At 41.7% G+C, this 26,708-nt stretch overlaps 1 protein-coding gene and 1 non-coding gene across 2 annotated transcripts; one reads left to right on the top strand and one right to left on the bottom strand.

Moving 5' to 3' along the window:
* Window positions 1-648: 648 nt before the first annotated feature.
* Window positions 649-16,410, bottom strand: LOC146572153 (uncharacterized). Its single transcript, XM_085276154.1, has 7 exons — window positions 15,534-16,410; window positions 7,408-7,510; window positions 5,347-5,412; window positions 5,017-5,213; window positions 3,419-4,514; window positions 2,452-2,588; window positions 649-1,505 (listed from the first exon to the last, which is right to left on the bottom strand). The coding sequence occupies exons 1-6, from the start codon at window positions 15,603-15,605 to the stop codon at window positions 2,461-2,463; spliced, it is 1,662 nt and encodes a 553-aa protein (XP_085132280.1). The 5' UTR covers window positions 15,606-16,410; the 3' UTR covers window positions 649-1,505; window positions 2,452-2,460.
* An 8,001-nt stretch (window positions 16,411-24,411) lies between these two features.
* trnac-gca (transfer RNA cysteine (anticodon GCA)) lies at window positions 24,412-24,483 on the top strand. Its single transcript has one exon. It is a non-coding gene; the product is annotated as a tRNA-Cys (tRNA).
* Window positions 24,484-26,708: the final 2,225 nt, after the last annotated feature.

Genomic DNA, 26,708 nt, shown 5'->3' with positions numbered 1-26,708 from the left:
ATCATCTTTATAACGAGTTTCCATGTTGCTGTCTCTACTTGCTATAGTTTCACAACTGTATATTTCAATGAGTTGATTGTTTTTTTCTGTTTGCATTCCAGCTCCTTCTCTCTTCTTGTTTTTTCTCGGATGCCATTTCTGCTCCACTCCACCCCCAGCTGAGCCCTCACCCGCTCCCTCCCTTGTCGTTCATCTTCTGGCCATTCCTGCACTGACACCCTCCCTCCCTCGTCTCTCTTTCACCATACGATACTCCTCTGTTGACATGGCCGTCCATGAGTTGCTATAGCAACCAGACATTTCTGCTGACCCCTACCTTGCTTTGCATGACAGAGCTGCAGGACGTGCAGTCATAGGGTGAGGATTATCGGTTCGGTCTGATTTATTGGCGCATGCACACAGCTGAACATGCACGTGAACGTGCACTTGTATCAGGCATGCGTTCACCTCCATTTAGAGACTCATGCATGCATGAACAGTCAAGTGAAAACAAAATATTCATTCAATATTTTTATTTTATATTAAAAATAACATTCATTACAGTAACAGTTGTACAACCAATAATTATAATCTGAAACAACAATAATTACACTTGAGAACCAGAGGATTTCACATCCCCCCTTTTTTTAAATAAGTTAAGAAATAAAGTTTTTCTTTTTTTCCCCGTGGAGATCATTTTCTAAAAGCATTTATACAATACAGTGTTGGCTATAACTGGCTCACAGCGATCTCTAACAGGCCAGGTCTTTAAGACTTGCTTTAATGTGGATATTCATAGCAGGTTATCTAAGCAGGCATTTAGCTGTTATTCCATTCCATTTTGATCTGGCAGTAGTACAAAATGAGCAGGTTATCGATATTTTCCAGTATATTTAGCTACAGTACACGGTAGAGCACTTCTCTAAAGTCAGTGTTGTATGGTCAGTGTACGGCTACTCCAGTGTTAGATAACTTTAGACATTTTAGGATAAGAGTAAGGTTTGGCATTGAGGCCTGAGCTGCACTCTGCAGTTTCCAGTTATCACCCCAGTGTAAAAATCCAGTTCTCCACGTCTCCAGTCTCAAATCGAGACCCAAACACTTAACTTCCAAGTCCAAGTCGGGTTCTCCATCTGATGAACCACAAAGTTGAAGTGAAAGGTGTTACAGTCGCCAATCAATGGCTGCAAACTGCAAAAAGAGTCGACTCTGTTTCAGCACCTCACACACTTCCACTCATCAGTCCAGATCAGCTGGACTTGTGGTTCAACCAAATAAAATCCAGTGTGTCAAACACCCTCTGGTCCACAGAGTTCATATGATTGCACTTTTATAAAATCCTTAACGCTGGATGGGCCGCGGCATCTCTGGAGCAGGTGACTCCGTGTGAAGCCGTCCATTGAAAACAGCAGCACTGTTTGCACCCTCAGCTCTGTCCACACAGTCCGGACTGTCCAACGTTTAAGAAACCCATTCTTCTGGTGTTTCCACATTCCTTTGGAGCAATGTTTCTGGCTGAAATCTTCCTGTTAGAAAGGCAAAAGAAAAGTCGGATAAGTCACATACGTTCACTGTCAGCTTTTTGTCTACACTGATATAATATTTACCTAATAACCCTTGGGTTACAGGGTATGTTGCATATCCCTACATAATAGGTTTGCCCTTACTTTTACCAAATTTATGTTTTGTTGTTTCTGCGTATTAGCTTTTGAAGCCTGCTGCTGATTCAAGATTCTTTATTCGTCACATGCATAGTTATACAAGTATAACACGCAGCGAAATGTAATACTTGAATCTTGAATCTTGAATTTAAATGCTGGCTGCCACAAAACTCTGAAGACTAAATATGGACAAATTCCTGTATTACTAATTACTGACAGAACCCAGCAGTGGCAGATGGATTTCAGAATTTTTACATTTAGCGTTTTATCGAACAAAATATTAACACTAGTAATTAAAATAATGGCTCAATTAGTCTTGAAGACGTTTCACGTTTCATCCGAGAAGCTTCTTCAGTTCTAGGGTCAAATGGTGGAGAGACCCAGATTTAACCCCTGTGGGAGTATTCCCCCAGGAGGGGGAATAGGACCCCCTAATGATCCTCTACCTAATCACATGAGCTAAGGGGGGATACTCCCACAGGGGTTAAATCTGGGTCTCTCCACCATTTGACCCTAGAACCGAAGAAGCTTCTCGGATGAGAGGTGAAATGTCTTCAAGCCATTTAAAGAAGTCCAGACGCTTTTCTTTCCAAGCTCCTTAGACTACAATGACCTGGATGACTGAGAACCTTCACAGACAATGGCTCAATTATTTTATCAGCGATCCCAGCATCCATTCAGCTTCCATTTAAGACTTCCAAGTACCAGTGCACAGATTACCACCCTCACGTTAAACAATATTGTCCCTTCTACAAAGCTTTATATTCACCTCTCTCTTAACCCTTAACCCTGTCTGTCTCCTTGATCTTACCTCGCAGGTTTACATGATCATAGCTCTAATGGCTGCTTTGCTGATGCGTTTGCGGTTCTTCCTCCTGCGGCGTGGTGAAGCGGGACGAAACGGAGCTTTACGGGCTGAAGGCGAAATGGGAGCCGCCGTAGAGGAAGCTGGAAGAGATAAAACAGGCAGTAGAAACAGAATGAGTCAACTTTTTTCTGCAGTTGTTTGGCCAAGTTTGAACACAGAACCTTTTCTTGCACAAGTAAGTGAAGCAAAGAATTAACACATGGTATAGAAATTGTGCAGTGGCTCCAATTGTACCCTGCAGGGCACCAGATAACTTTGAAGCCTGTGTAACAAAGCCTGTGGCTGCCTGCAGGTTTTCCCACAGTCAGAAGTTCAGCCTTCTGACTGCAGAGCTCTCAGGGGATTGAGGAAGAATGGCAGGACACATGTGGCCATGTTGTTCAGTCATACATGTACTCTGAGCTGCTTCCTGCCTGGGAACGCGCACGAGGTAAAATTTACAGTGGAGTTGTGTGACAGGTGGCATTTGTTTGCTTGACTGTCAAATTGCATGCAACTTGCTGGAGCAGTGGAACACGAGTAAAGAAAGAGCCAGCTAGATTTTAATGTGGATCCTGACCACGTTCCTTAAAGGTGCGAAATATGAAAAAACAGAGCACTGGCCACCAAGATATGTCTTTCCAGTAAAAACTAAAATGATTGTTAACACTGAGTACAATCCACACATCCAGGGTGGTGGTGTGTATCCAAAAATCTGTCCAGCAGTGAGTTTGCTTTTCACACCTTCCACTTAAAAATGTATTAAAAAAACAATTTGGTTTTTTAATTCAGTTTTCAAAAATGCTGTTTATACACACACACACACACACACACACACACACACAGACACACACACACACACACACACACACACACACACACACACACACACACACACACACACACACACACACACATATTTGAACAGTACCTGTTTTAAATGTAGTTGGCTTTGGTCTCTGGTGAGGATGAAGCGGATGTAGATGAGTCTGCTCACTCGGTTCTCTCTGTACCAGCTCCAGAAGTTTCTGCCTCCTTTCTGCCTCTGTTAAGCGACCGTCCTCACCGGTCACATTAGAGTCTTTTTTCTTCCCCTGATTGGCCAGCTCTGTGGTGGCCGAGTCCCCGCTGTTAGCTGAGCCACTTTCCTCCCTCTCGTTCCCTTCTTTTTGACTGGCTGTTTCAGTCTCAGCCTGTTTGTGATTTGTGACCTCTATACTTTTTTGGCTGGTCACAAAGTCTTTCTGAATGGTTGTTAATGGAAGGGTGGAGGTTTCTTCAAATTTGGGTGGCTCGGTTTGGCTGGCAGGGGGTGAGGCACTGTCTGACTGGGGAGTGTCGAGGCGATACTGCGTTCTCAGCTCTCGGTCCTCCGTTGCTCCGTGGTTGTACTGCTGTGGATAATGTGACTGATGATGATGATGATGATGATGATGCTGATGATGCTGATGCCTTTGCTGATGCTCTAATAACTGTTGCTGCCTCTTTGCGTGATCGGGATGATGCACTTGGCCCCCACTGTGTGATGTATGCACACCACTTTCCTCCCTGCTCCCTTCAAACCCACTACCGTGCCCCACTTGCTGTGTACTTCCCATGACACTGTGCTCCGCCCTCGCTTCAGATGGCCAGCTGCTGACCGGCCTGGGCAACCCAGGCTGGGGTATCTGATGCACCCTGGGCTGGGTCCAGTGTACAAGCTGGGTGTAACTGCCATGCTGCCACTGCCTCACCGCCGGCTCACGCTCTTCAGGACCGTAATGCTGCTGGTTGTACTTTAGGTCATCGTGGCGATGGAGGTCAGCCTTGGAGGTCTGAGTCTTGGGTGAAGGGGGCTGAACGAGCCGGGGAACGTGGGAGGACAGTGGCGGCTGTTGTGGGGGAGGTGGAGGAGGAATGGGGTTAGAGGGAACAGATGAGGAGGAAAAGGAGGACAGGCTCTGGCACCTGCAGCTGACGTGATCCTCCACTGGGATGATGGGTTTTTCATAATGGGGCTTCTTGTTAATGTACTGAATCTTTATCACCTGGCATAAAAAAGGTGGAAAAAGATCACAAAATTAGCACAACTGATTGTGATTTTAAAAAAATCAGAAATACAGAACTAAACTGTGAAATTATCTCTGTATTTTTAATGAGGAAGTTTTTGAATGAGTAGCAAAGAGCTCTAATTGCTGTTGACACTTTCAGACACGTTAGCATTTCCAGGCTATTTGATGGATCCTAGTCAAGACTTGTTTTCTCTTTTTAAAAAGAAAAAAATGTTGATTTACCTGTTCTTTAAGCGTCATGCATAGACTCAGGTTGCAAATAAATTAACAATGTCAGTCTAAGTCACTTCAGGCAATCAAATAAAAATCACAACTCAGACCTTAGGCTAGCTTTTAGCCTTTGTACTCCTTTAAACTGGCTAATATGTTATATAATTCTGTAAATGTGCATCCAAAACCATATATTAGACAATATTAACCACTTGTGACTCTCAGTTACTCCCTGAAGTCATTAATGGGAGCTGCATGATCTGCATACCTGTAGGTATCTGGTGGAGGTGACTATAGGGACACACTCCATCCGTGGACTGTTGCAGCAACCTGAACACCGCTGCACCTCCACACATGGCGGCCACAATAAGAAGTTGGCATTGCGGCGATCTAGCATAGACCTCGTTACTTCCATCACCTCTGTTCGCACTTTACAGGCCGCCTGCTGGGCTGGCTGCGCCTCCACTGTTAGGAGAGAAGAGAGGCAAAGGCATGGATGAATTTGTGAGTTATAGTAGAACTAGCATACGAGGTTAAAAAAAATAAAAATAAATAAATAAATGATTTTGAGGGATAAAAGGTAGATGCAGAAACTTACCAAGACTTCTAATGTAGCGACCATGGGTGCCTTTTGGGATAATATCATGCACGTCCTCTTCCTCTTCTGCAAAAGAAGAAAGGAGAGGGGATCAAAGGATGAAAGTTAGCAGTGAACTTAATAGCAGTCTTGGGTAAAATTAAGCAAGCACTTTCACAGGCAACAGAAACCCTGTAACATGCAAGTCCGTTAGGGCAGTTTTTAGCTAAACTCATTGTTCACTACACAAAGGAAGCCATTTTTTTCCTCCACTAAAACAATTAGGCTATTTTCTGCTACAATTTGTCTCGCTGCTGTCAAGAATACTGTTGAGGCGAGATATGAGCAGTTAAATATAGCTCATGCATGGAACTGTGAGCGTATGTTTGCACTCTCACATATGTCGTCATTTCACACTCTACCCTCTAAGCCCTAATTATATCCCTGGGTATAGATTGCATGTGGCTACTCCGTGTGTCTACGTGCAGTACATTAATGTATGAAGTGCTATTTGGCAGCACAAATTAATTGCCTGGTTCAGACAGAGAGCAGATTGTTAGGTTCTCAGAGGCTAATTTCTCATTTTATCTGAATATTTGTCTGTTTCTAATTGGATTGGAGAGCTGAATCTTGTCGTCCTCATTCATATATTAATATCTGACTCATTTAATTTTTGCTAGCCAGCTAATCAGCAGGCTGTGTAGCTCATTCTGCTAATTCTGATAGCATTTTATTTCATGTTAAATCTCTTTCTGAGGGCCAAGACTTTCATGTTTTTATTAAAGTGAGTACATATATTTACACAGCGATAACAAGAAACTCTTCTGCAGAGAAAATGGAAAATGCAAAACTGAGAAAAATATATTTCTGAGCATAGCATAATGCTAATGAACATGTGCCTAAATGCTAACAGTAACAGTACTAGCTTTGCTAGCATTTTAGCTAACAAAAAGAATGGTAACAATAGCATTTCACATGATGGTGTTTACACCAGTTTCACATCATAAAGCAGTCAACTCTTCAACTGTTCAACTCTTTGCCTCATTGATTTTAAACACAGCATTATTGTTTATTATTGTGTATTGTATTTATCAATACACAATAAAAGTTTAATGGATAATTTGCACTAAATACAAAGTACAGCTCAGGCTTACGTCACTCATTTTGAAGATGTCAAACAACTTTTGTAACCTATTTGTGCAGGGAAAAGCCCAAACGTTAACCATTCAGTAGTACCAGAGAAAAATTCAGTGATTCAAGTTTGGAACAAAGCAAACTTAAATAAGATAGACCTGAAGCAGAGTTCCAACATCCACTGAGTCATGATAGAATTTAAGATGCTGAACAATTAAATTTGAACATTGGCATTGCTTAAAAAAAGAAGAAAAAAAGGCAGTAAAATGAGTCATTCGTACTTTGTCATCTCAGAATCTTGATAAAACTAAAACTCAAAAAATAACTGGCTTCAGCCAAAAAAGGGAAAAAATAGTTTGATCTGCCATAAAAACAAACTTTGAGTCACTTCCTCGTGTCCTGTTTCTGAGCATCCTTCCCATTGCTGGTTCCTCTCTGTGGTTGACGTTATGTCACTGTTTTATTTATGCATTATGATCAAAAGTCTGTCTATTAATATATGTATCTGTGACTTGAGTCCTCTAAAGGGTAAGACTATAATTAATTTTTTAATCACCCGCTGGTGCGCATTTGTGGACAACTTAGTTTGGACTCTGTTTGAGGGTGCAGGCATAGCGGGGGGAGGTCTGTGCCTGTTATACAAACATCCATAACTCAAAACCAAGAGAGGAATCCAGAGCAGGAGAACAATGTAGTGACCTTGTGTTGAAGGCTTTTCTTTCTCTCTCTCTCTCTCTCTCTCTCTCTCTCTCTCTCCTTTTCAGTTTGTCAAACACACAAGGTCACTGCTACTCTCTCCTCCCATCTTTCCTCTTGTCATCAAACTGTTCTGTGGGTACACCCAAATGCTTACCTCCTCCACGTCAGTCTTATTACTTTCTGTATATGTGCGTGTGTGCGTGTGTGCGTGTGTGCGTGTGTGCATGTGTGCGTTGTGGTCATTAGTACCTATTGCATCGGTCTCCTCCTGCAGAAGTAGCTTCAGGTCTTCCACAGAGGAGATGGGAGAGTTCCTCACCAGGTCGACCAGAGATGAAGGGAGTGGATCGCCCTGTTGAGACAAACACAAGCATTTGTAGTAAATCATAATAATTTGCTTGGAAACAACTTCTATTGTGAGGTAAGCCCTACGGCAAATAGAACACACATGGATACATGGAGGTTTTTGAATTTCAGCATCTTTCTCAAAGTGACTTTGATACGCAAGATTACCAAGCCGCTAATCAAAGTGACATTGCATCCTGTTCAATTCAATACCGAAAACAGAGACGAAACCCCAACAACAGATAACCCCAGAGTGAGCAGGCACCTTGTGACAGTGGGAAGGAAAAAATCTCTTTTAACAGGAAGAAACCTCTGGCAGAACCATGTGGAAGAGAGCCAGAAATGAATGATAAAAAACTAATGACTAAATGCAGAGTAGTGTATAAACTCACGGAGAATGAAAAGAGGTGAGTCAAGAAGAAACACTCAGTGCATCATGGGAAACTTAACTGATGTGTGTCCCAAATCAGGACTTCCACACCAAATACATCGTCCTTCTTGTCACATACTTTGCTAAAGGTTGAGGCATGTTTAAGTAAGGGAAATGGTGCTTCATATGTTCATATAAAGTTATATAAAGAAGTACTCCCCAGGATCTGTAAACAAACTATGATATCTGCTTTAAGGCAGTTTTTTCTCACTTTGCATGTTTGCCTATCAGGAGATAGCTCTGCAAGTCAAACCTAAACTGCCCTTTTTTTCCTTCTCAATTAGCAGCGTGGATATTTTGCTAGTGAAACAAAGCTGGTGTCAAATGCCTTGTCACAAAACCTGCACGACTCCAACACCAGTACAAGAACTATATTGGCTGTTTGAGGGCTAAGGTCAATCTTGAATTGCAATTAGCTGCATGTCTTGTTTGGGAAGGAAATGCAGGTCTAGTCTGGGTTTCAAGTCCAAGAGCCTGACCCTGAACTGTGGCACAGTTATTATTTTACACAGGAGGCAGGGAGTGTCCTCTTTGTAGAGGAAAGAATGCATTCATGGGAAAACAGCACCACACATATACACCATGAATACACGGGCTCGCTGTGTTTTAAAGAGTTCGGATCTTCGATTAATTTGGGTGATTATTTTTCACAATGCGAAATGAGGAAGAGGATCGACGTGCATGAAACAGCAGAAGACAGTTGCAAATGTATCACAACAGTTACACAACTAGACAGAATTGTGCGCTGGCGGATTGAGAGAGACACGAGGGCTGGCGTACAATATCTCAGTCCTTGATCTCCAGTTGAAATTTGCTCCACTTTCGCTTCCTCCATCAAAGGAAATGATGGTTGTGATTGGTGTTTGTTGCTCCCTCCTTGGCCGTTTACCCACAAGGACTTTTTCCCCTTTTCTCTGAATCAATCCTGACCATTTTTGTTCTTTTAGTTCAGTTGCAGTCCACCAGCCTAAACCATGAAGTTTGTGTTGTAAAACAACACAAAAAGGAATGAAAAATATCCTTTAAGTTATGCAAGAAATCTCATTATTACTCGAAAAAAATAAAAAAAATAGAGAGAGAGAGAGAAGTCATGTATTAATGAATGAAGTTTTAATGAAAAGTACTGCACGATTTCATTATGGATTCAGCGTCGCTGTTTTTAAGGGCAGACCCTTGTGGTTTCTTTATCGAGATCAAAGGCGGATGACTCAAAAGTCATTGGCACATTTTGCTGTGGTTGGCTCTAAGTTCGCGCTATCTCCAAGCAGTTGGAATAACACTTCATAGTGTCACATGCCAGAAAAATGCCAAAACAAATCAGGCAGTGTTACGATCATGTGGATAACTCTCAGAGAGAGACGGGAAAATGAAAGCAGCGAAGTAGATACGGTCTCTTTAATGATGATGAAAAAATGTGTGGCCGTAAACGTGTTTATATTATCCGTTTTATCTCCCGTGAACACTTCAACTGCAGCAGTCATCACGATCAGGATCTCTCCTGACACAGCTAGTCAGATGAGTTTTATGTAAAACCAGACTTGTGTCTTTACAGATTTACTGTCCAATTGCTCAACGTGTCTCCTATGGTTTTGTGAAGCTTATTCGCAAATGCAAAGGTCGCCAAACTTGAGATGTTTCTTGTGATTTTAACAGTAAACCGATCTTTCTGATGAGGTGCACTCGAGGGGCATCATCAGTGTGCACCCTCTCTGCTTTATTCCTTTCTACATTTCAAAGCAGCCGTTTTCAGTTACAATTCTGCACCTAAATTGAGCAGAAGCATCATTAATGTTGTTAGGAGCACCCGTGTTAGGTTTTTCCACACACACAAGTGCAAAGATTCAGATCTTCACTCTGATTATATTTGATTTGCAAGCTGTAAGTCTGGAAAAGCTATGTTAATGCTGCAGACATCTAGAAGAGGCAGAGCAGCTCATCTGTTAATTAGAAGGTTGGTGGCTCGACTGGCTCCTCCAGTCAACGTGCTAAAGTATCCTTACGCAAGATACTGAATCCTGAGTTGTTCACCGGAGTGTGAACGTTTGATAGAAAGCACTTGGACACAGACAAGCAATCCTTATATGATTGTGTGTGTTTATGAGAGACGTTGTATAAAAGAGTAGAAGAGCACCACACAAGAATCAGTCCATATCTACCATCACAATAAAGAACCTTCCATCTCCATCTTCCACCTTCTTAGCCGTTACATGTTTTACATGTGCTTCATGCAGGCTAAATATAAGTCAGTACAGACTTAACAAGCAATTGAAACCCTACCCTCCCAGGTAAGGCCGTGCTGGACTGCTGAACCTGCAATTAGCCAAATCCAAGCCTACCATCAGTGGACAAGATTTTCTAAAGCTTCAAAACAAAGCTAAGAGGCAGTGTAGTGGCCTAGCTCCCTCTCAAACTACCTGATGACAGTAGGCTCAGTGATCACTGTGGTTTTTATTTGTTTGCTTCTTTGTTGCCAAACAGACTCCCCGTTTGTCATGAATATACCAACACTGTCTCTCAGATGAGCTGACAGATATGACTGTATACACTCTAAGAATAAATAAATTAGTCAGTGTAACATCTCCTTCTCCTCACCCCTTCCCCTCTCTGAGCTGGGATCTGCAACATGCTTCTTCCTGTTAAAAAGGAGTTTTTCCTTCCCACTGTCACCAAGTGCTTCATAAAAGGGGGCTTTGTCTGTATTATTGTAGGGTCTTTACAATATAAAGCTCCCTGAGGTGACTAATGTTGTGATTTGGCATTATATAAATACAGCTGAATTAAAATTAAAATCAATGTTTTCCTTAGGATGATCACCTGTTTAAAGTCTATCCGCTGTCTGATCCAGAATGATTTCTTTTATCATCATTTCATAGCCTCCTATACGTTCATTTCCCCGACTAGCTTTCTGTTCTTTTGTCTCCTTCTGTCTGCTTTGTGGGCGTTGATGGCTCAGGACACCTGGATGACTTTCACGAGCCACTGGCTGACCTAGTTAAGCAAACACACATACACATACTCACAGTCTCTTACACACACAACCTCGCCCCCTCTTTTCCCGTTTATGTACAGATGCTTAACCACTTAACTGTCTGCCAAATTTGTCCAGCGAGCACTGCCACAAACTTGCACTCACACAGGCTGTTTCCTCTATGCAAGAAGCTCTCATTACAGCCCTAGTGCTAATTGCAAATGCACACAAACACATGCAGGCACAAACACTCACAGAGAAATTAGAGAGCTGAGCAGTGAGACAGGGAATAGTTTCTCACTTGGACATGCAACAACCCCCTGGTTATAAAAATAAGGAACACGAATGAGAGGACAAGTTAAAAACAGTGGTTTGAGCAGAAAATCGCTCAAATCGCTCAGCACAATAAATTAAATATCCTGGCTTATACAAATCTATTTTCTGCTGAGTGTGTGTGGCTGAGCTTATGGGTTAAAATAAGCGTATATAGGATGTCACGGTCTGCGAGGAGGTCATACACACATTCGTGATAACACACTGCATGGGGCCTGTGAGGAAGCCTGGAAGGCAAAGAGCTTGCATGGAATGTTTGAGGAGAAAGGCGAAGTGTAATGGAATGTAATTATGGGGCCAGCTGACTGCTCTCTCTCTCACACACACACACACACACACACACACACACACACACACACACACACACACACACACACGGAATCAGAAGCACAGACCCTGGAAAAAAATAAACACAAAATAACAGCAAATCTATATCTGTCACTACTGACTCATAATCACACCGTGGTATCACAACACATGCCTCCTTTTATCAAAGATGAGGCAGACTGCCAACTTACTACTAAATAAACTGATAGACTTGAAGACAACAGTGGGAACTCTCTCACTTATGCACAAATATACAAACAAGCTGAATACAAAGATCATGACCGCCACCCAACACACACACACACACCCACACACACACAATCCAACCATGACTGCAGAGATGAGGGTACGGATGATGGATGGGGAGCCAACATGAGGACAAGGGGGAGCGGACGGGCGGGAGAAGAGATGAGCTGAGATGGGAAGAATAAGAAGGAGGAGGAGATGTGAACAAAGTGGCTGCAGCTACACAAGTCTGATCATTACAGCAAGTGCCACTTCTATAATTTGGCGGCTTTTAAGTGAATCTTGTGTTTGCACGTTGCGTAATAAATTAATCAAACCGCACTGAAAACTCAAGGGAGTTCTACACACACATTATTTGCACAGTAACCAAAAGGTGGAAATAATAACTTAATTAGCCATTTAGTCACTTGTCAAACAAAATTGAGAGATCGTCTTTCCTCTCAGCTCCTCACTTGTGAGCTGCTGCTTCTCTTTGTCTCAGCAGTCTTGTTTGGATTTTGGCCTGACAGTTTTGCCCAAGCAATTTCAAACATTTCACTCCAAATAGAGTTGAATTAATGATAAAAAATAATAAAAATAATAATAGACTTCAACCACTCAGGATAAGTCTTCACTATGTAAGGGGCTAGTAACCTGTTTCAAAGTAAAAGCCTGACTGCTATTTTATTAACTTCTTTATTATCTTTATGGGATTGCTCAGTAGGTAGAGCAGTGGCCTCATGATCAGAAGGTCAGGGATTCAAATCCACTGCACGGCTACCCTGAGTTATCCCTGAGTAAGGTACTGTCCCTGCACATTGCTCCCTGGGTGCTAGATTGGTGGCTGCCCATTGCTTCACTGTGTGAAATGCAGAGAGGCATTTCCCCACAGGGATCAATATATTATTATTATTACGGTGGCCCTGAGAGGTCAAAACACTGTAACTTAAGAAAGCATCACCAAATTAAAAAATACTGCAAAAGTAAACTAAACTATATTAGAGCTGGACCCTCCAATGGTAGCCCACAAAACAACGGCGGTATCGCAGTGGCTACTGCCATCTTTTATATACAGTCTACAATATTTCCATTGTTTTTCATTTTCATTCTGCATTACATAAGACTGACTTTTCTCTAAAAATGAACTGCACAGGCTTACAAACAAATACTCTTATGTGCCACTGCACTTTTTCTATTTGACACACATGCACTCACTCAGAGGCATAACCCCTCTGCAGTACACACAAATACAAAAAAACACAAGCACATATGTCCGCTAACACATACACAGCTACGCCCGGTCACGTATCCAGATGTGCACACACACCACAGAAATACACACACCGCTACACGGGACACAAAGTCCATGAAATCCCTGGCAGATTAGTTGTTGTTCTTATGTAAAATGGATCAAGCCGACAGGCAGCAGCAGCAAATCATCCCCGCTCGCCCGCAGAGACAATAGTCAGACAACAACCTGTTCAGCAGCCACCAATCAGCATCTGTGATTTGAACAGCAGAAGATGAAAGAATTAAGGTCTGACCTGATGCGTGGGGGCTTTTGTGTATTTGACTCCAGTTCCATTTAAATGGATTTTTAAAAAATGAAATGTTACAACTCTGTGTGTGCATTCACACTTGTACCTGTTTGATGCATGATGATGCAAAAGAAGTGACAGTTTGACTGCATTACCCTTTAACAGCAGGCAGAAAAAACAGTTCTTGCCACATAAATTAAAATAAAGATTTGGGGTTTAACTGATAACATCAACCTGCAATGTCACGATGTAGCTGGATTACCTCCGTGTGATTGAAGTGTTTTCCACCAATAGATGTGACCAAACTAAGACAGCCAAAGACTTCATTTTGCAACGAGTGGGCCAAACACTGAGAGATACACTGACTTAACAAGTAAATTCATAATGCTAATTAACCCAAGTGTGCTGGCCTACAATCTAGGGGCCACAAATCTAACTCACACCATACTTGGGTTCAACACAGTGAAGTTACTGAACCTCTGAAGCAGTAGCACACTGTCAAAGGTGAACTGTGCAACACTGAAGCCTTCGTTTATTCAGAGTAAATGTTCTAAGTGTATAAAGGAAGACTCCATTTGTTAGTTCCAACCCTTACAGGATGATGTGGTTTTGAGGAAGAGAACCTAAGATTGGTAAAAAGGAGATCACACAAAATTTCAGGTCAACTAAGGTCTAGTCACACTTTCATTCACCTCGACGGTGTTACAACGCAAACAATGTATATACTGCATATATGCATGTACTGAGTTGCCTTGGACAGAGCTAACCATGTAGGAGGCTATCCTGAATAGAAGTGTTAACACGACTAAGTGTGACATTCATGCAACACTGGGCTAGATCTTTTGGCATGTTAACTGTGACACTATATTTCTTGTATCAACTTAATCGTTGAGTTTAAGCAGAGCTAAAAATGTAGCTTGACCTTACTCAAATAACACTCACGGGGGTGTTTAGAAGGTGCCAACATTTTTTTGTGATTTAGATGTGAATTATTTTTTTCCAGGGCTCCAGGCAAACAAATGAATGACACTGCGAAACACTTGTGCACCATCTCGTAAGGGGAAGTCCCAGCTGGTTAAATATTCTTGTGATCATGATTATGTGCTAAAGTGGTCCACACCAAGTCCAAACAACTACTACATATGTATAAGGTATTTACACATTATGTTTGTTTTTTTTTTTTACTGTAATTATACATGTACAGTCTTTATTTGGCCAACTATGCATTTCTGTTCGCAGAGATATACATAGCAGCTGGAAAAATGGGAATCCTTAAAGAATCAATTCCATAGAAAGATGATTTTAAAGGTGTGGCGACAGAGGTCCTTGGTGTATTTGTCATGACAACAAAAACAACAGCTATGTTGATGGATGGATTTTGGCTCTAGCTCTTTAGACTGGTATAACTCCTGATGCTGGGCCACTAGCCAAGGCCCACCCTCAACCTGGCTTCCCCGCTCTCTCTGTGGCACTGTTACGCTCAATACATCGGGAATATGACCTTCTCAAAACGTGACAGAGAGAGAAGCAGATAATGCACAAGCTGCAGAGGCACACAGAGATTATTGAACAGACTCGTGCACAGGTTCACCCATATAAACACACAAACTTTACATTTTCTCTTTTACTTGGCCCATAATGTGTAACAGGAAACATCCACCAACCGTTCGCAGAATCACCTCAGGGAGTAATATATGTCAAACACTTACTCACAAGTCAAGAATTCAAGTTGGCTCACTATGTGACATATCAGAGTCTGAACATGAACTCACAACCGTGTTGACTGTTATTTCACTGATATTAAATCCTACCTTTGGAAAACTGTATTCTCAGGTTAGTAACGATCAGAATAAGAAAGATATCCCTGCCAGTCCCATCCAAAACATCTACGTGCTAATGGTTTCAAACTCATGACCTTTTGCAGGCTTCTCAGTGTGTCCTGGATGTCTCACGGGTGACCCTAAAGCCAACCATTTTTCCCACGCAGACATAATGTTTAAGCCTTTAAATTAAAAAAAAAGCGGACAAAAGTTTTGCTACAAATATAAAATACCAATCTTAAATCAAAATTAATTTTGTTGTGGTTGCTTTTCAAGACAGATCACCTCGGTCTTACTACCTCCATCATCCTTAAATCAACAGTGCGACTATATTGATTCTTAACCTGTGTCCTCTCGTAAATATTTACCAGCAAGTCCCACAGTCTTACCTCAGCGCTGCCGAGCCGGAGACGGGCCGCCAAAAGCGCAGCCAGCAGCAGCACCAGGACCCAGGACCTCATGTTTCCGCCCAGCCAGAGGAGCCGCAAGCGACCGGCTGGGCATTTAGCACTTCGGTGTCCAATCCCCCGGCTGCACCGAGCGTCCTCCCGGTGTTGTGTGCTGACCTCTGGTGCAAAGCACGCACTGTTAAATATCCCAAAATGTGTCACTGCCTACAAGCGCCGCTTGTCCAAATGTTTGCTCACGGTGACTCACGCGCAGGCTAGACGTCTGACTCTGTCCATACCGCTTTTTTAGAAAACTCGGGAGACGTCAAGGGTACCTTACAGTGCGCTAAGTGCGTAACGCCGGGTGTTGGGAAACAACAAAAAATGCAGCTACACAGTTTCTGTTATATCAGCATGTAATGCAAAAGACAGTCCAAATAACGTCCTCCAAATATGCAAATAAAAAGATTCGTGCGCGTGTGCCAAGGTGTTCGATTCGTCCACTTTCTGGATAAGAAAAAAAAATCCAGTAAAACTGATTAAATCGCAAGTTCTCGCTCCAAAACTGCAGTTAAATGTAACAATGATGCAACTTCATGGTAACATTTTGAGCCCCACATCTCCAAAGGTCCGTGCGTAAAAGTTGGTTCACCTTGGACTTGCGCGTCGCGCGTAATTCTCTGGACTCTGCTGTGAAATAAAAGTCAGAATATTCTTATCCCAGCGCGTTTATCTCACTGCAAAACCCGAGCGCGTTTCTCGTTAATAGCGGCTCTTTTATGTCTCGTGCTTGGCTGCGTGTCTGTTCCTCCTCCGGGCGCTCGCACGCTCGTTCATCCGCTGGATCAGGTTGTTCTCTCCCGTCGTGCCTCTCTCCTCTCTGATTGCGACTCGAGCGGCGAGTCGCTTTTCCGAATCGAAACAGCTTGAAGTTTAATAATCAAGCTCGACTGATGGAATGAACTCGTACCGGAAAGCATCTTATTTGAAATTTAAAAAAGAAACTATTCGTGGTTTGATAGTCATTCAGCCTCGTATTTATCATGATATAGCGATATTCTACGTGGAAATCCACTCAAATCACGAATTTCCACTAAATTCTAAGACACAGCGTTTCATTTATTAATATATACGGCGTGGGAAAATTTTATTTTGAAGGTTTTCCTGCGGAAGTCTGTATCTTTATGTTGCCAAGTTGCAATTGACGTAAAAGTCGTAAAATTTTCTCCGGGGGTTCGGTTTTCTCTTTTTGCCACCTTCTTATTAGTCGCAAGGAAACCCAAGAGCCTGTGGGTGCTCTTAAAGGGAAAGTCTGTACTATAATAGATCGAATACTATTTCCATCTGAATAAATCTCAGTCTCAGTCTGTGTTCATAATGTCAAACTGTCATATTTGGTGACAAAGTCTTTACGCCATATATTAAAATGCAGCTGTGTGGTTCAGCTGGGGAATTTTTCCTTTCATCTCAGTGATAATCCACTGCGGCACTTTTAGAATATGAGAATGAGAAAAGAGATGTGTTCAGCAAATTCAGCCCGCTTTATAAAGTTAAGAGTCAGAGCTCAAACAAACAGTTTCACTAAAAAGTCTAAGCATTTGCTGGTTGGATTATAGTTTAGATTGAACGACTGGGGGTGGGGGTTAGCAAACAGCACAAACCAAACAGAAGCAGAAAGTCCAGACAATCCTTTGATTGCATTTTGAAAGCACTTCACTGGCTGCGCTGCTTCAGTTGTTTAGACAAGGTGAACTCCACCTGTTACCAAGATAGAGATGGACTGTCTGTCAGACACATTAAAAAAACGACAAATTCAGATTTCTTGCTCTACCGAGAATGTCAGAATGTGCAAAATATGCAAAATACCTTGGTTTGTCCTCACACACTGCCGCAGCATCACGACAAGCTGATTCTTATCACGTTTGTTTCACATGTTTTCAAAAGGACTGCAGGCAAATTATTTTTCATCCTGCTGAGATAAGCCGTCAGCACTTTGAATATCTAAAAGTACTAGTAAGATTTACATTATCCTCTGGTACAGAACTTTACCTACAAGGCTTTAAAGATGGACTATTATGGCATGTTTCTCTTTTTCTTTTTAAAAAAGAGCATCAAAGGGCTTTATTTTACTGGCCTTTAGAAAGTCATCCTGCTCTATTGGGGAGAAAAAACTATTTTTGCTTTGAACTGAGAAGCTTGGTGACTTGAAGATAAATGCACTCTCGTTGTAGACAGTGAATGTTTTCCAGGAAGCTCATTTTGGGGTCATGGCTTGATGGACCACTATGGAAGCCGGGAGTCACGTTAGATTCTTCCTCACTGCTGAGGGAAGACAGAGGAAGCAGGCATCCCTCTTTAGCTATTCTTAGACCGCATGCACACACATGCACGTATACTTACACACTAGCAAATTGGCAGACCTTGGGATCACTCTGCTGTCAATGACAGGATGAAGTGTGACCTCTCAAATGTATTATTGAAAGCGTATCACGTTTACAGCGCTGCTTGCTGTCAGTTCTGAAGGTTCAGCATAAAATTCCTGGTATGTCAGACAGGAAGGATAAAAACCACACACACGCACATGTGTTTGAGCAGGTGAACTACTGCAGAACCAGACAGAGCAGAACAGCTTGCACAGCTGTCCGTGACACTGGGGGACACAGATGTGCGAATACAGCCTCTGTTGTTTGTGGCATGTCAAAGCCAGGGGAGGCACAAACTCACCTGCAAAGTCATTTTGATAAGACTGTGAAACAAAAGCAACAGAGCTGCACTGAAAATATACTCAATTCAATTCTATTTATTCAGTTTTTTTTAATATAGTGCCAAATTACGACAGTCACCTCAAAATCTCCGAAAGAAGTCTCAAGTGGACATTCAAGGTACTGCAGCTTTTTGACATTTTAGCATTTTGTGTGTTCATTATGAATTGGAAATAAATATGTTTACTGGAGGATCCACATTCGCGTGGTTGCAAAAATAAGATCAGACTAAAGAAAACCCCTCAAAAACTGAATACGGACAAAAAAGACTAATTCATTTCCTTTGACCAGCGGCAACAAACAAGTAATCAAAAAAAGGTTTAAGCCTCAAATTTCTGAAGCTGAAGTTGGTTTAATTCAAACAGCATATCTGGCTTGTACCACATGAAGGTTATCGTACCATTCTTTTGCTTTCACTCTCACACTCTCTTTCTTTTTTTAAACCTTGCTGCACATGTGAGTCTGTGTAAGAGCGTTAATTAACTTCCTGTCTAATATCCTTATCTAATTAAAAGGGGAAATTTCATCCCCTCTCTCCTCTTGCTGACTTCCTCTTTCACCACAGCCAGTTGTAGAATGAAGAAACCAAATGCTGCGCTCCTACCAAAGTTCAAGCTCGTGTCAAAGATTTAACACACAACATTGGAAGCTTGTCCTGCTGCTATCTTGGTGGGCTGTCTCATTTAGGGCTATTGAATGTTATTTTCCTGTTATATCCTATAGGATCAAAAGTTGAGAAGTTTTGTTGGGATACATGAGTTATCGTTAAAAATCTCTCCTTTGTTTAAAGCCAAGTGGGGTCACAATGAAGAAAAATGGGCAAAGATAAACTCTGAAGTAAGCATTTAAGGATCACTGAAGACTTATACTTTATTTTCATCTGCTCTAATATCTGCTCTATTTTTAACTCCATAAACTCATCCTGCACAGTGAAATATTCTGATGTATTTCCATTCTAGTAAATAAAATGTTATAATTATTGTTATGATGAACTGATGCATTCAGATGGTGTTTCATTAGCCAGAGGACTGCGTTATAGGATGAAAATGGAAGAAAACTGGAAATGTCACAAAGTGGACTTCAGCGAATGGCTAGCTTTTGAAGCTAGCCATAAAACAGCTAGCCATAAAACAGCTAGCCATAAAACATAAAAGTGGTATTTGTTCCTTGTGAAGCATTTTTAATTCCATTATCTTTCCAATAATATAGCAAGTCATTATCATTGTGTGAGCAATTAGCAGTGAGTGATTGTAAGTCGGAAGTGTTAGCATTGCTAACACTAAACTTCCCAGAGAACTAAGCTAGCTAGTGTTACATCTACCTCACCCTCTCTTGTGCGGTAAGTATGAGTCACATCTGGTATTTTTTTCAAGATTTTCATGAAGAAGAAAAGGAAAATATTTTATTTTGGGTCCCTACTTTGTATTAGAATTGGTGTTACAGTTTTTTCTGATTGCTTAAGCACATTTTTTGTAACTATTGGCTAATTTTGCAAAACTCTTCACACAAATAAGAAAACCTGTCACCCAATAATCAAAACATTGTAGTTCTCTTGCAAAAGCAAACACAGCTAGATTAACTCTTCACACCTTCGTAAAAATGGTGTTTCCGTATCAAACAGTACACACAAGCCATCATCTACTAAGCACACAATGCGCCAACTGCACATTGATGGTATGAATATAAAACACATCTGGCTTTTGCTTTCTCTGTGCACAAGGTAGGCTATGTCAGTTTGAGCTCATACTTTTGTCATAGGTCTGTAAACATGGAGGGATCCAAACTTCAAGTACTGGTGTTTATTCAAACACATCAAAACAAACACAAGTGTTTATTTCCAAGTATAGGATTATTTGCAATCGCCATAATGACTATATGGGTTACTTGGTCTGCAGTGAACATGCTTCCTCTGCCCCAGCATCTGGTCATCTAGCAATTCTGTAAAGTAACAATTTCAGTATTTTTACATCAATGGTATTGGTGTGTTTCTCATTGGCATATGGCAGTGCTACAAATCTTTGTGCGAAGTGACTGTACTCACTGATTCTCATTTCAAGATGTCCTTATGGTACTTGCTACAGTGTAGCGGCTCGAGTTAGGCTGGACCCGTTGGCCAGCTACCCTCAGGGTCATTCCACGGTTGATTACATGGTCCACTATTGTAGCTCTGATGTCATCAGCAATTCTATTTCTTACTCTTCCTACCCTTCCTCTCCCCCCTCCTCATCTTCCTCTCCCCCCTCCTCATCTTCCTCTCCCCCCTCCTCGTCTTCCTCTTGCTCCTCCTTGTCCTTGTCATCCTCTTCATCCTACTTCTTCACCTCCACGTCCTCTTCCTCGGCCTCCTCTACTTCTCACACTTTCTGCTCCCTCCATTGTACTCCGCACACACAGCTTACCTGTATTGTAGTGCTTAGGCTGATTGCAAAGTGAACTAATTATCTAAAGAAGTTTTCACATGTGAAAGTGTGCCAGACAGTTGGCAAATTAGTGTTAATGATAACCATACATGTGTATACTTTTGCTAGGAGTGTGTTGGAAATTTGGTAATTGAGTGTTGTGCAGTGAATTGTGCCTACAGTTTTGCAAAGTGTGTGTTACAAAATTGCAAACTGAGTGCAAAGCAGTTTTTGTGCTTTTAGTTTTGCAAACTCAGTGAGTGGTTTTGCTATAAGTCTGAATAGTTTTAGAGATTGTGCTACAGGAATCACAGTTAGGGTTTAAGCATTCAGAAAAAACTGTAATCAAATACTAAGTGTGCTCTGGAAAAAAAAAAGCGTACCCATTGACATTGTCACAGCTCTGTGAATCAATTTACAATTTTTTTTTCTCAAACCAAGCTTTAATGAGATCGAAAGCGAATGAGCGACTGCTGAGTCAAAGCAAGGGAAGAAGGAAAAGGCAGGGGGATGCTGAGAGGAGAGGAAAAGAGAGGGCGGGCAGCTGCCTCACAGCTGTATTGTTGTGTGTGTTTTCCCAACATCAACAGCAGGGGAAGTGGAACAGAGCAGCTAAATATGCAAACGGTACAATGAGGCAGCGAGTGTGAAGCAGCTGTAGAGCACAGCCGTCGCCAGGTCCATGAGTATGAAATGCTGAGGACCGCCTTCGCTTTGTACAGGAAGAGCTGACAGAGCGTACACACTGCTTTTCAGACAACAACCCCACATAGATAACATTGTTGCTAATCTGAGCATCTCTTTTACTGAGAGAATATTGTGTTAATGAGACTTTGTGAATCTTTTGGTCTTTGTACAGCCAAGAAACAACACGTGTTTCCCTGTTCGGGTAACACTGACAAAACCAAAACCAACAAAACTCATATTTGGCTCAGTGGCATTTAAAGATGAGCCTAAATAGTTGAATGTTGGGGAAATTTACTCTAGATCATAGGTGTCAAACTCTGGCCCGCGGGCCAAATTTGGCCCGCAGCCTAGTTACATTTGGCCCGCGAAGCCATACCAAATTATTATTAGAGCTGGCCTACTGGTATTATACAGCTAATATTTATATTGTTTAGTATTAAGCTTTTCTTGTTCCATATTCAGTTTTTCAGCAAAACTTGTTTGAGTCCATAAGAAGAGATTCATTCTTATATCTGGAGGAAGATTTTTTTTTCAATAAATATTAACTTTAGCCCGCGACCTTGTTCCAGTTTTGAATTTTGGCCCACTGTGTATTTGAGTTCGACACCTCTGCTCTAGATTGTTCCTTCCTGCAGACTGGCACATGCGAGGACGTATAGCTTGATGGTAGAGCATTTGACTGCAGATCAAGAGGTCCCCAGTTCAAATCTGGGTGCCCCCTGACAGGCTATGGCCTTGTGTGATACGTGACATTTAATCTCTGCCAAATGTCCCATATAAAAACAGCAGCAACAGTAACAACAGTACATTAATGGGGCGATTGTGGCTCAAGAGTTGGGAGTTCGCCTTGTAATCGGAAGGTTGCTGGTTCGAGCCCCGGCTTGGACAGTCTCAGTCGTTGTGTCCTTGGGCAAGACACTTCACCCGTTGCCTGGTGGTGGTCAGAGGGCCCGGTGGCGACAGTGTCCGGCAGCCTCGCCTCTGTCAGTGCGCCCCAGGGTGGCTGTGGCTACAATGTAGCTTGCTGTCACCAGTGTGTGAATGTGTGTGTTAATGGGTGGATGATGGGTTGTGTAAAGAGCTTTGGGGTCTATAGGGACTAGTAAAGCGCTATACAAATGCAGGCCATTTACCATTTATACTCCTACCTTAGATTGCTTGCCACCATTAGTATATGAGTAAGCTGGTGAATGTGATTTATCACATGTTGTGTACTTAATCTAACACGTAATTACATAACACTAGTACATAATACATTATGAGTGTGTGTGTGTGTGTGTTTGTGTGTCTCTTGATAAATAAATAAACTTAACAGTGACATTTAGAGGTGATCAAGTACTCAAGGATGAATGGAGGATTTGATTGCTGACTGCATGAGAGCTGTTGGGGTGAAAGGAAAGACTCTTCATGTGATAATTGGTCGTCTTGGCTAATGCAAAACAAAACAAAAGGAAGCCACGCAGTAGATATTTTTCCTTATTACCTTAGCAACAACAGATGCAGCGTTTTTTAAGGGAGTTTTTTCTTAGTGTTTATTTTTAGACTTGTTGTGTTACCTGATAAGTGATAAACTTGTGACATATCTATTGACGCATATGTGCCACTTGCTTTTATTTGCAGTGCCTGACGGCAGCAATGTGTGATTTCCTTCAGAAATGGTCCGTGTCACCACCATCATCACTGCTATCCTTATTGTTGTCATTGTTGTTTTTTTTAACCTACATCCTCCATACCAACTTTTCATTATGTTCCTCTTTCCTTCTCCTCCTCCTCTTTGCAGCGTTATTATAAAACAATAGTTTCCACCAACAGTTTCCTGCTTATCCATATGTTCCACCTCAGTCTCTCTTCCTAATCCCATAATAGCAGTGAAAACCTCGTGTTTGCCATGTAATCATCTGAGGCCATCTGAATTGCTAGAAAGGTCCGATCAAATGTGCTGCTTCAGTCCTCTCCCTGATTTTTATGAGTAAAAACACTCGCTGTGTTCCCAAGCACAGCTGCCTGCCGAGTGAACGACTCTCAGCAAGATGATCAGACGCCAGTGCTCAGTTTACTCATCACTGCTGATGTTTCTGGTTAATGAAGTGCTGTGCTGGTCCTGCTTCACCAGCTGTGCCGGTTTTCTCCAAGGCGTGCCGGTTAAATAGAATTAGGCAGGTTAAACGTACGAGAGTGTGCTTTCAGTATTTAATAGCGTCGTGTGTTTGCTTTGTGTTTTTATCACAGTTATCTTTCTCGGGCAAAGAAAAAAAGAACAGTAAATAGTATACATATGGTTTAAGAAGGTCATACTCTTTTTCTTGGCTCGGCTTGCAAACCAAGAAAAAACTTCTTTTCTCTACTATTATAAACAGTATTACAACAACAAATGAAAAGTAAATAAATTAATAAATAAAAGTATAGTAATGAACAGATTTAAATTGGAGCTCGTTTTGTTTGTTTGTTTGTTTGAGGTAAATTTCTGAATAAATCAATTAAGTATAACTCAGTGACCTTGGACTACATTTTTACTGCTCCAAAACTACAAATGTGGCAACTTTCTTTTACTCTTAATTGCATGTTGCCACTCTGATCCCAACAGTATATGAAAACATAAGATTAAAAAGTTGACTTTTTAATTGCATCCTTTGCAAAATAATGATCTGAAATCTGCTGACTGCAGTTCCTTCATATCAGTCAGGTATTATATTAAACATGGTGCTTACACAACACTCTTGTACTCTAACTGAGCTCTCCTCATGTTCTTTTTTTTAACTCTAAACAGGTCACACACATTCATCGCAGTGTTTTCTTCTATACCTGAGCATCTCATCTAGCATTCACACACACTCACATGCTGATGGAACCACTGGGCTACCTGCTGACAGTCACTAAGTATGATGAGGTTTAGTTCAGTGGCAGAAGGTTTTACTGCTTATCCTATATTGTATTGCGGCTATAGTGGGGGGGTATATACAAAGTGATAAAGTGACTTGAAGAGAAAATATGAGTTGTTCGGCAGAGTTAATGTACTTGCTGATTGTGGTTGGGGGTATAGCTCAGTGGTAGAGCAATTGACTGCAGATCAAGAGGTCCCCAGTTCAAATCTGGGTGCCCCCTAAGCCATCTCAGTGAAGGGCAAATAATCATTCAGAATACTTAGAAACAGCTCCTCATAAGACTTTTCTCCAATGACTTGAGTGTGTACAATTATTTGAGTATCAAATGTTTATAACCTCTACATGGGTGATGGGTTGTGGTTTTATTGCTCAGGAAAAAGTAACAACTGTTGTTTCACCACATAGGACCTCTGCTTCAATTAAGAGGGAAGAAATATTCTCATTTTAAGATAAATTAACTGTTCTCATGTTGTGCTGTAGTTAAATATCTCTTCACAGGGGAATCTTTGTTATATTGATGAATCTGCAATGGCTGAGCAACCACTGATCTTAGACGAACTATAAGGCTGCTCAGAGAAGTGCCATCTGACTAATGTTAAAACAGATATTTTTCTCTTCTACTTCTGAGTAAAACCATCTACCTCGTGATTTGAGTGAGTGAATCTCTAAACGCATTGTTCTGTGGCATTAGCCACTGACTGCATCTGCTGGCTGCTGTGTGGTCATCTTAATGCAGTCTGAACATTTAAAAAAACGTTTCGATGATGGAGTCAAATTCACGACCTTTTTGCTGTGAGGGAATAATAATAAGAATAATGGATTGGATTTATATAGCGCTTTTCAAGGCACCCAAAGCGCTTTACAATGCCACTATTCATTCACTCTCACATTCACACACTGGTGGAGGCAAGCTACAGTTGTAGCCACAGCTGCCCTGGGGCAGACTGACAGAAGCGAGGCTGCCATATCGCGCCATCGGCCCCTCTGGCCAACACCAGTAGGGTAAAGTGTCTTGCCCAAGGACACAACGACCAGGACAGAGAGCCCGGGGATCGAACTGGCAACCTTCCGGATACACTTCCCAACCCCCTGAGCCATGGTCACCCCAACAGGGAACAGTGCTAACCACTGCAGCACCGCACCCTTGTTGCCTCTCACGCCACCAGTGGCATTTAAATATACTGAGCAAAATAAAACAGAAGCAGAGTGTGTGAAGATCAGCAGGGTAAACTATAACAAACTGTTCTGTTAAGGTGCTCATCGGGGAGTGGAAAGTGGTGATAACACTCATTAGTCTGGTTACAATGAACTGAAGTTGGCTGTTAATTGTTATGAAAAAGGTTTCAACAGAAAGTTCAATTGTAATTAATCTGTTACAATCTGTTGACTTCACATTTTCTGAGCTCTTTTATGAGATTTTTATGCTACTTCTGCAGAGTTCCACTGACTACAGTGTGGTGCTCACACTGAACATAAACAGTAGTGCACTAATGCAATGTTCTTATGGGCTCTATTTTACACAGTATGATGGCATTGGTCAGGTGGAGTCCACCTGCCCAAATCTAGTCACAGCCCCACCTTATATACCCAAGATATCTTGTGAGTACTGACGAGTGGTCAGCATTTAGCCCACCCAACATTTGCCGGTACACTGACTGAGTCACTAATGTCAAAAATGCCAAGATTTAGCTGTAATGTGTGTCTGCTATTGCAGTTGGTGCAGTTGTACAAATGGAACAGAAGAAGAAGCTGGAAAATGTTACCAGCAACAACTTTCAGGTTTCTTATATAGGACCTGCTGTGATAGAATGCGATACAATATAAAAAGAAATTCACATTTCAAATTGTTTGACCACTCACGGATAATTACGTTCAGTTCAGTTTTATTTTTATAGCATCTGACAGGTTGGAGGTGTAGGGAGGGAGAATGGGGAGGGAAAAAAACTCAATCCCTTTTGAGTTTAAGTTTTTTTTCTCCCTGTGCTAGGTTTTTGTATTAAAAGCATCTTGGTTAAGGTTGGGGAATTAGGGAATGTTATTTGACAAATGACCATCATTCTCACATATACTATAATCTAGTTTAAAAGACATCTTGAAAATAAATCAGCCAGATGAGCAGCTTTGTTTTTACAAGAACAGGGTGGAGCTGAATTCTGATCATAGCAGATGGAGGCCCCGCCCCTGAGCCTGGTTCTGGGGTTTTCTCTGTATTGTTTTAGGGTCTTTACCTTACAGTACAAAGCACCTTGAGGTAACTGCTGTTTATAATTGGTGCTATATAAATAAAATTTTGCATCACATTGTTTTGGGTCTGCTTGTCAAATGTCCAACATGATGGTGTCTGTTTCCCACAGTTTATACGACCCTTATTATTCCACACCTTTAAGCTTTTTTTCTAATAACCTTCTAAGGTGCTGATGCTCCAGACGCAGGTGCAGAAGTGGC

This window comes from Mchenga conophoros, linkage group LG6 (genome assembly GCF_057382185.1).
Source record: "Mchenga conophoros isolate Kocher_MC1m ecotype Shallow Benthic linkage group LG6, M_conophoros_male_GT1.1, whole genome shotgun sequence".
Taxonomy (NCBI): Eukaryota; Metazoa; Chordata; class Actinopteri; order Cichliformes; family Cichlidae; genus Mchenga; species Mchenga conophoros.
Note: the sequence above shows the minus strand (reverse complement) of the source record. Positions and strands in the feature narration are given on the sequence as shown.

Bases quoted from the DNA above. Each gene is read 5' to 3' on its own strand.
- LOC146572153 (XM_085276154.1), bottom strand. From the start codon at position 15,605: ATGAGGTCCTGGGTCCTGGTGCTGCTGCTGGCTGCGCTTTTGGCGGCC. The intron at 5,413-7,407 runs GTACTAATGACC...CTTCTTTTGCAG, and splicing joins GGAGGAGACCGATGCAATAG to AAGAGGAAGAGGACGTGCAT. The intron at 5,214-5,346 runs GTAAGTTTCTGC...CTCTCCTAACAG, and splicing joins TCGCTACATTAGAAGTCTTG to TGGAGGCGCAGCCAGCCCAG.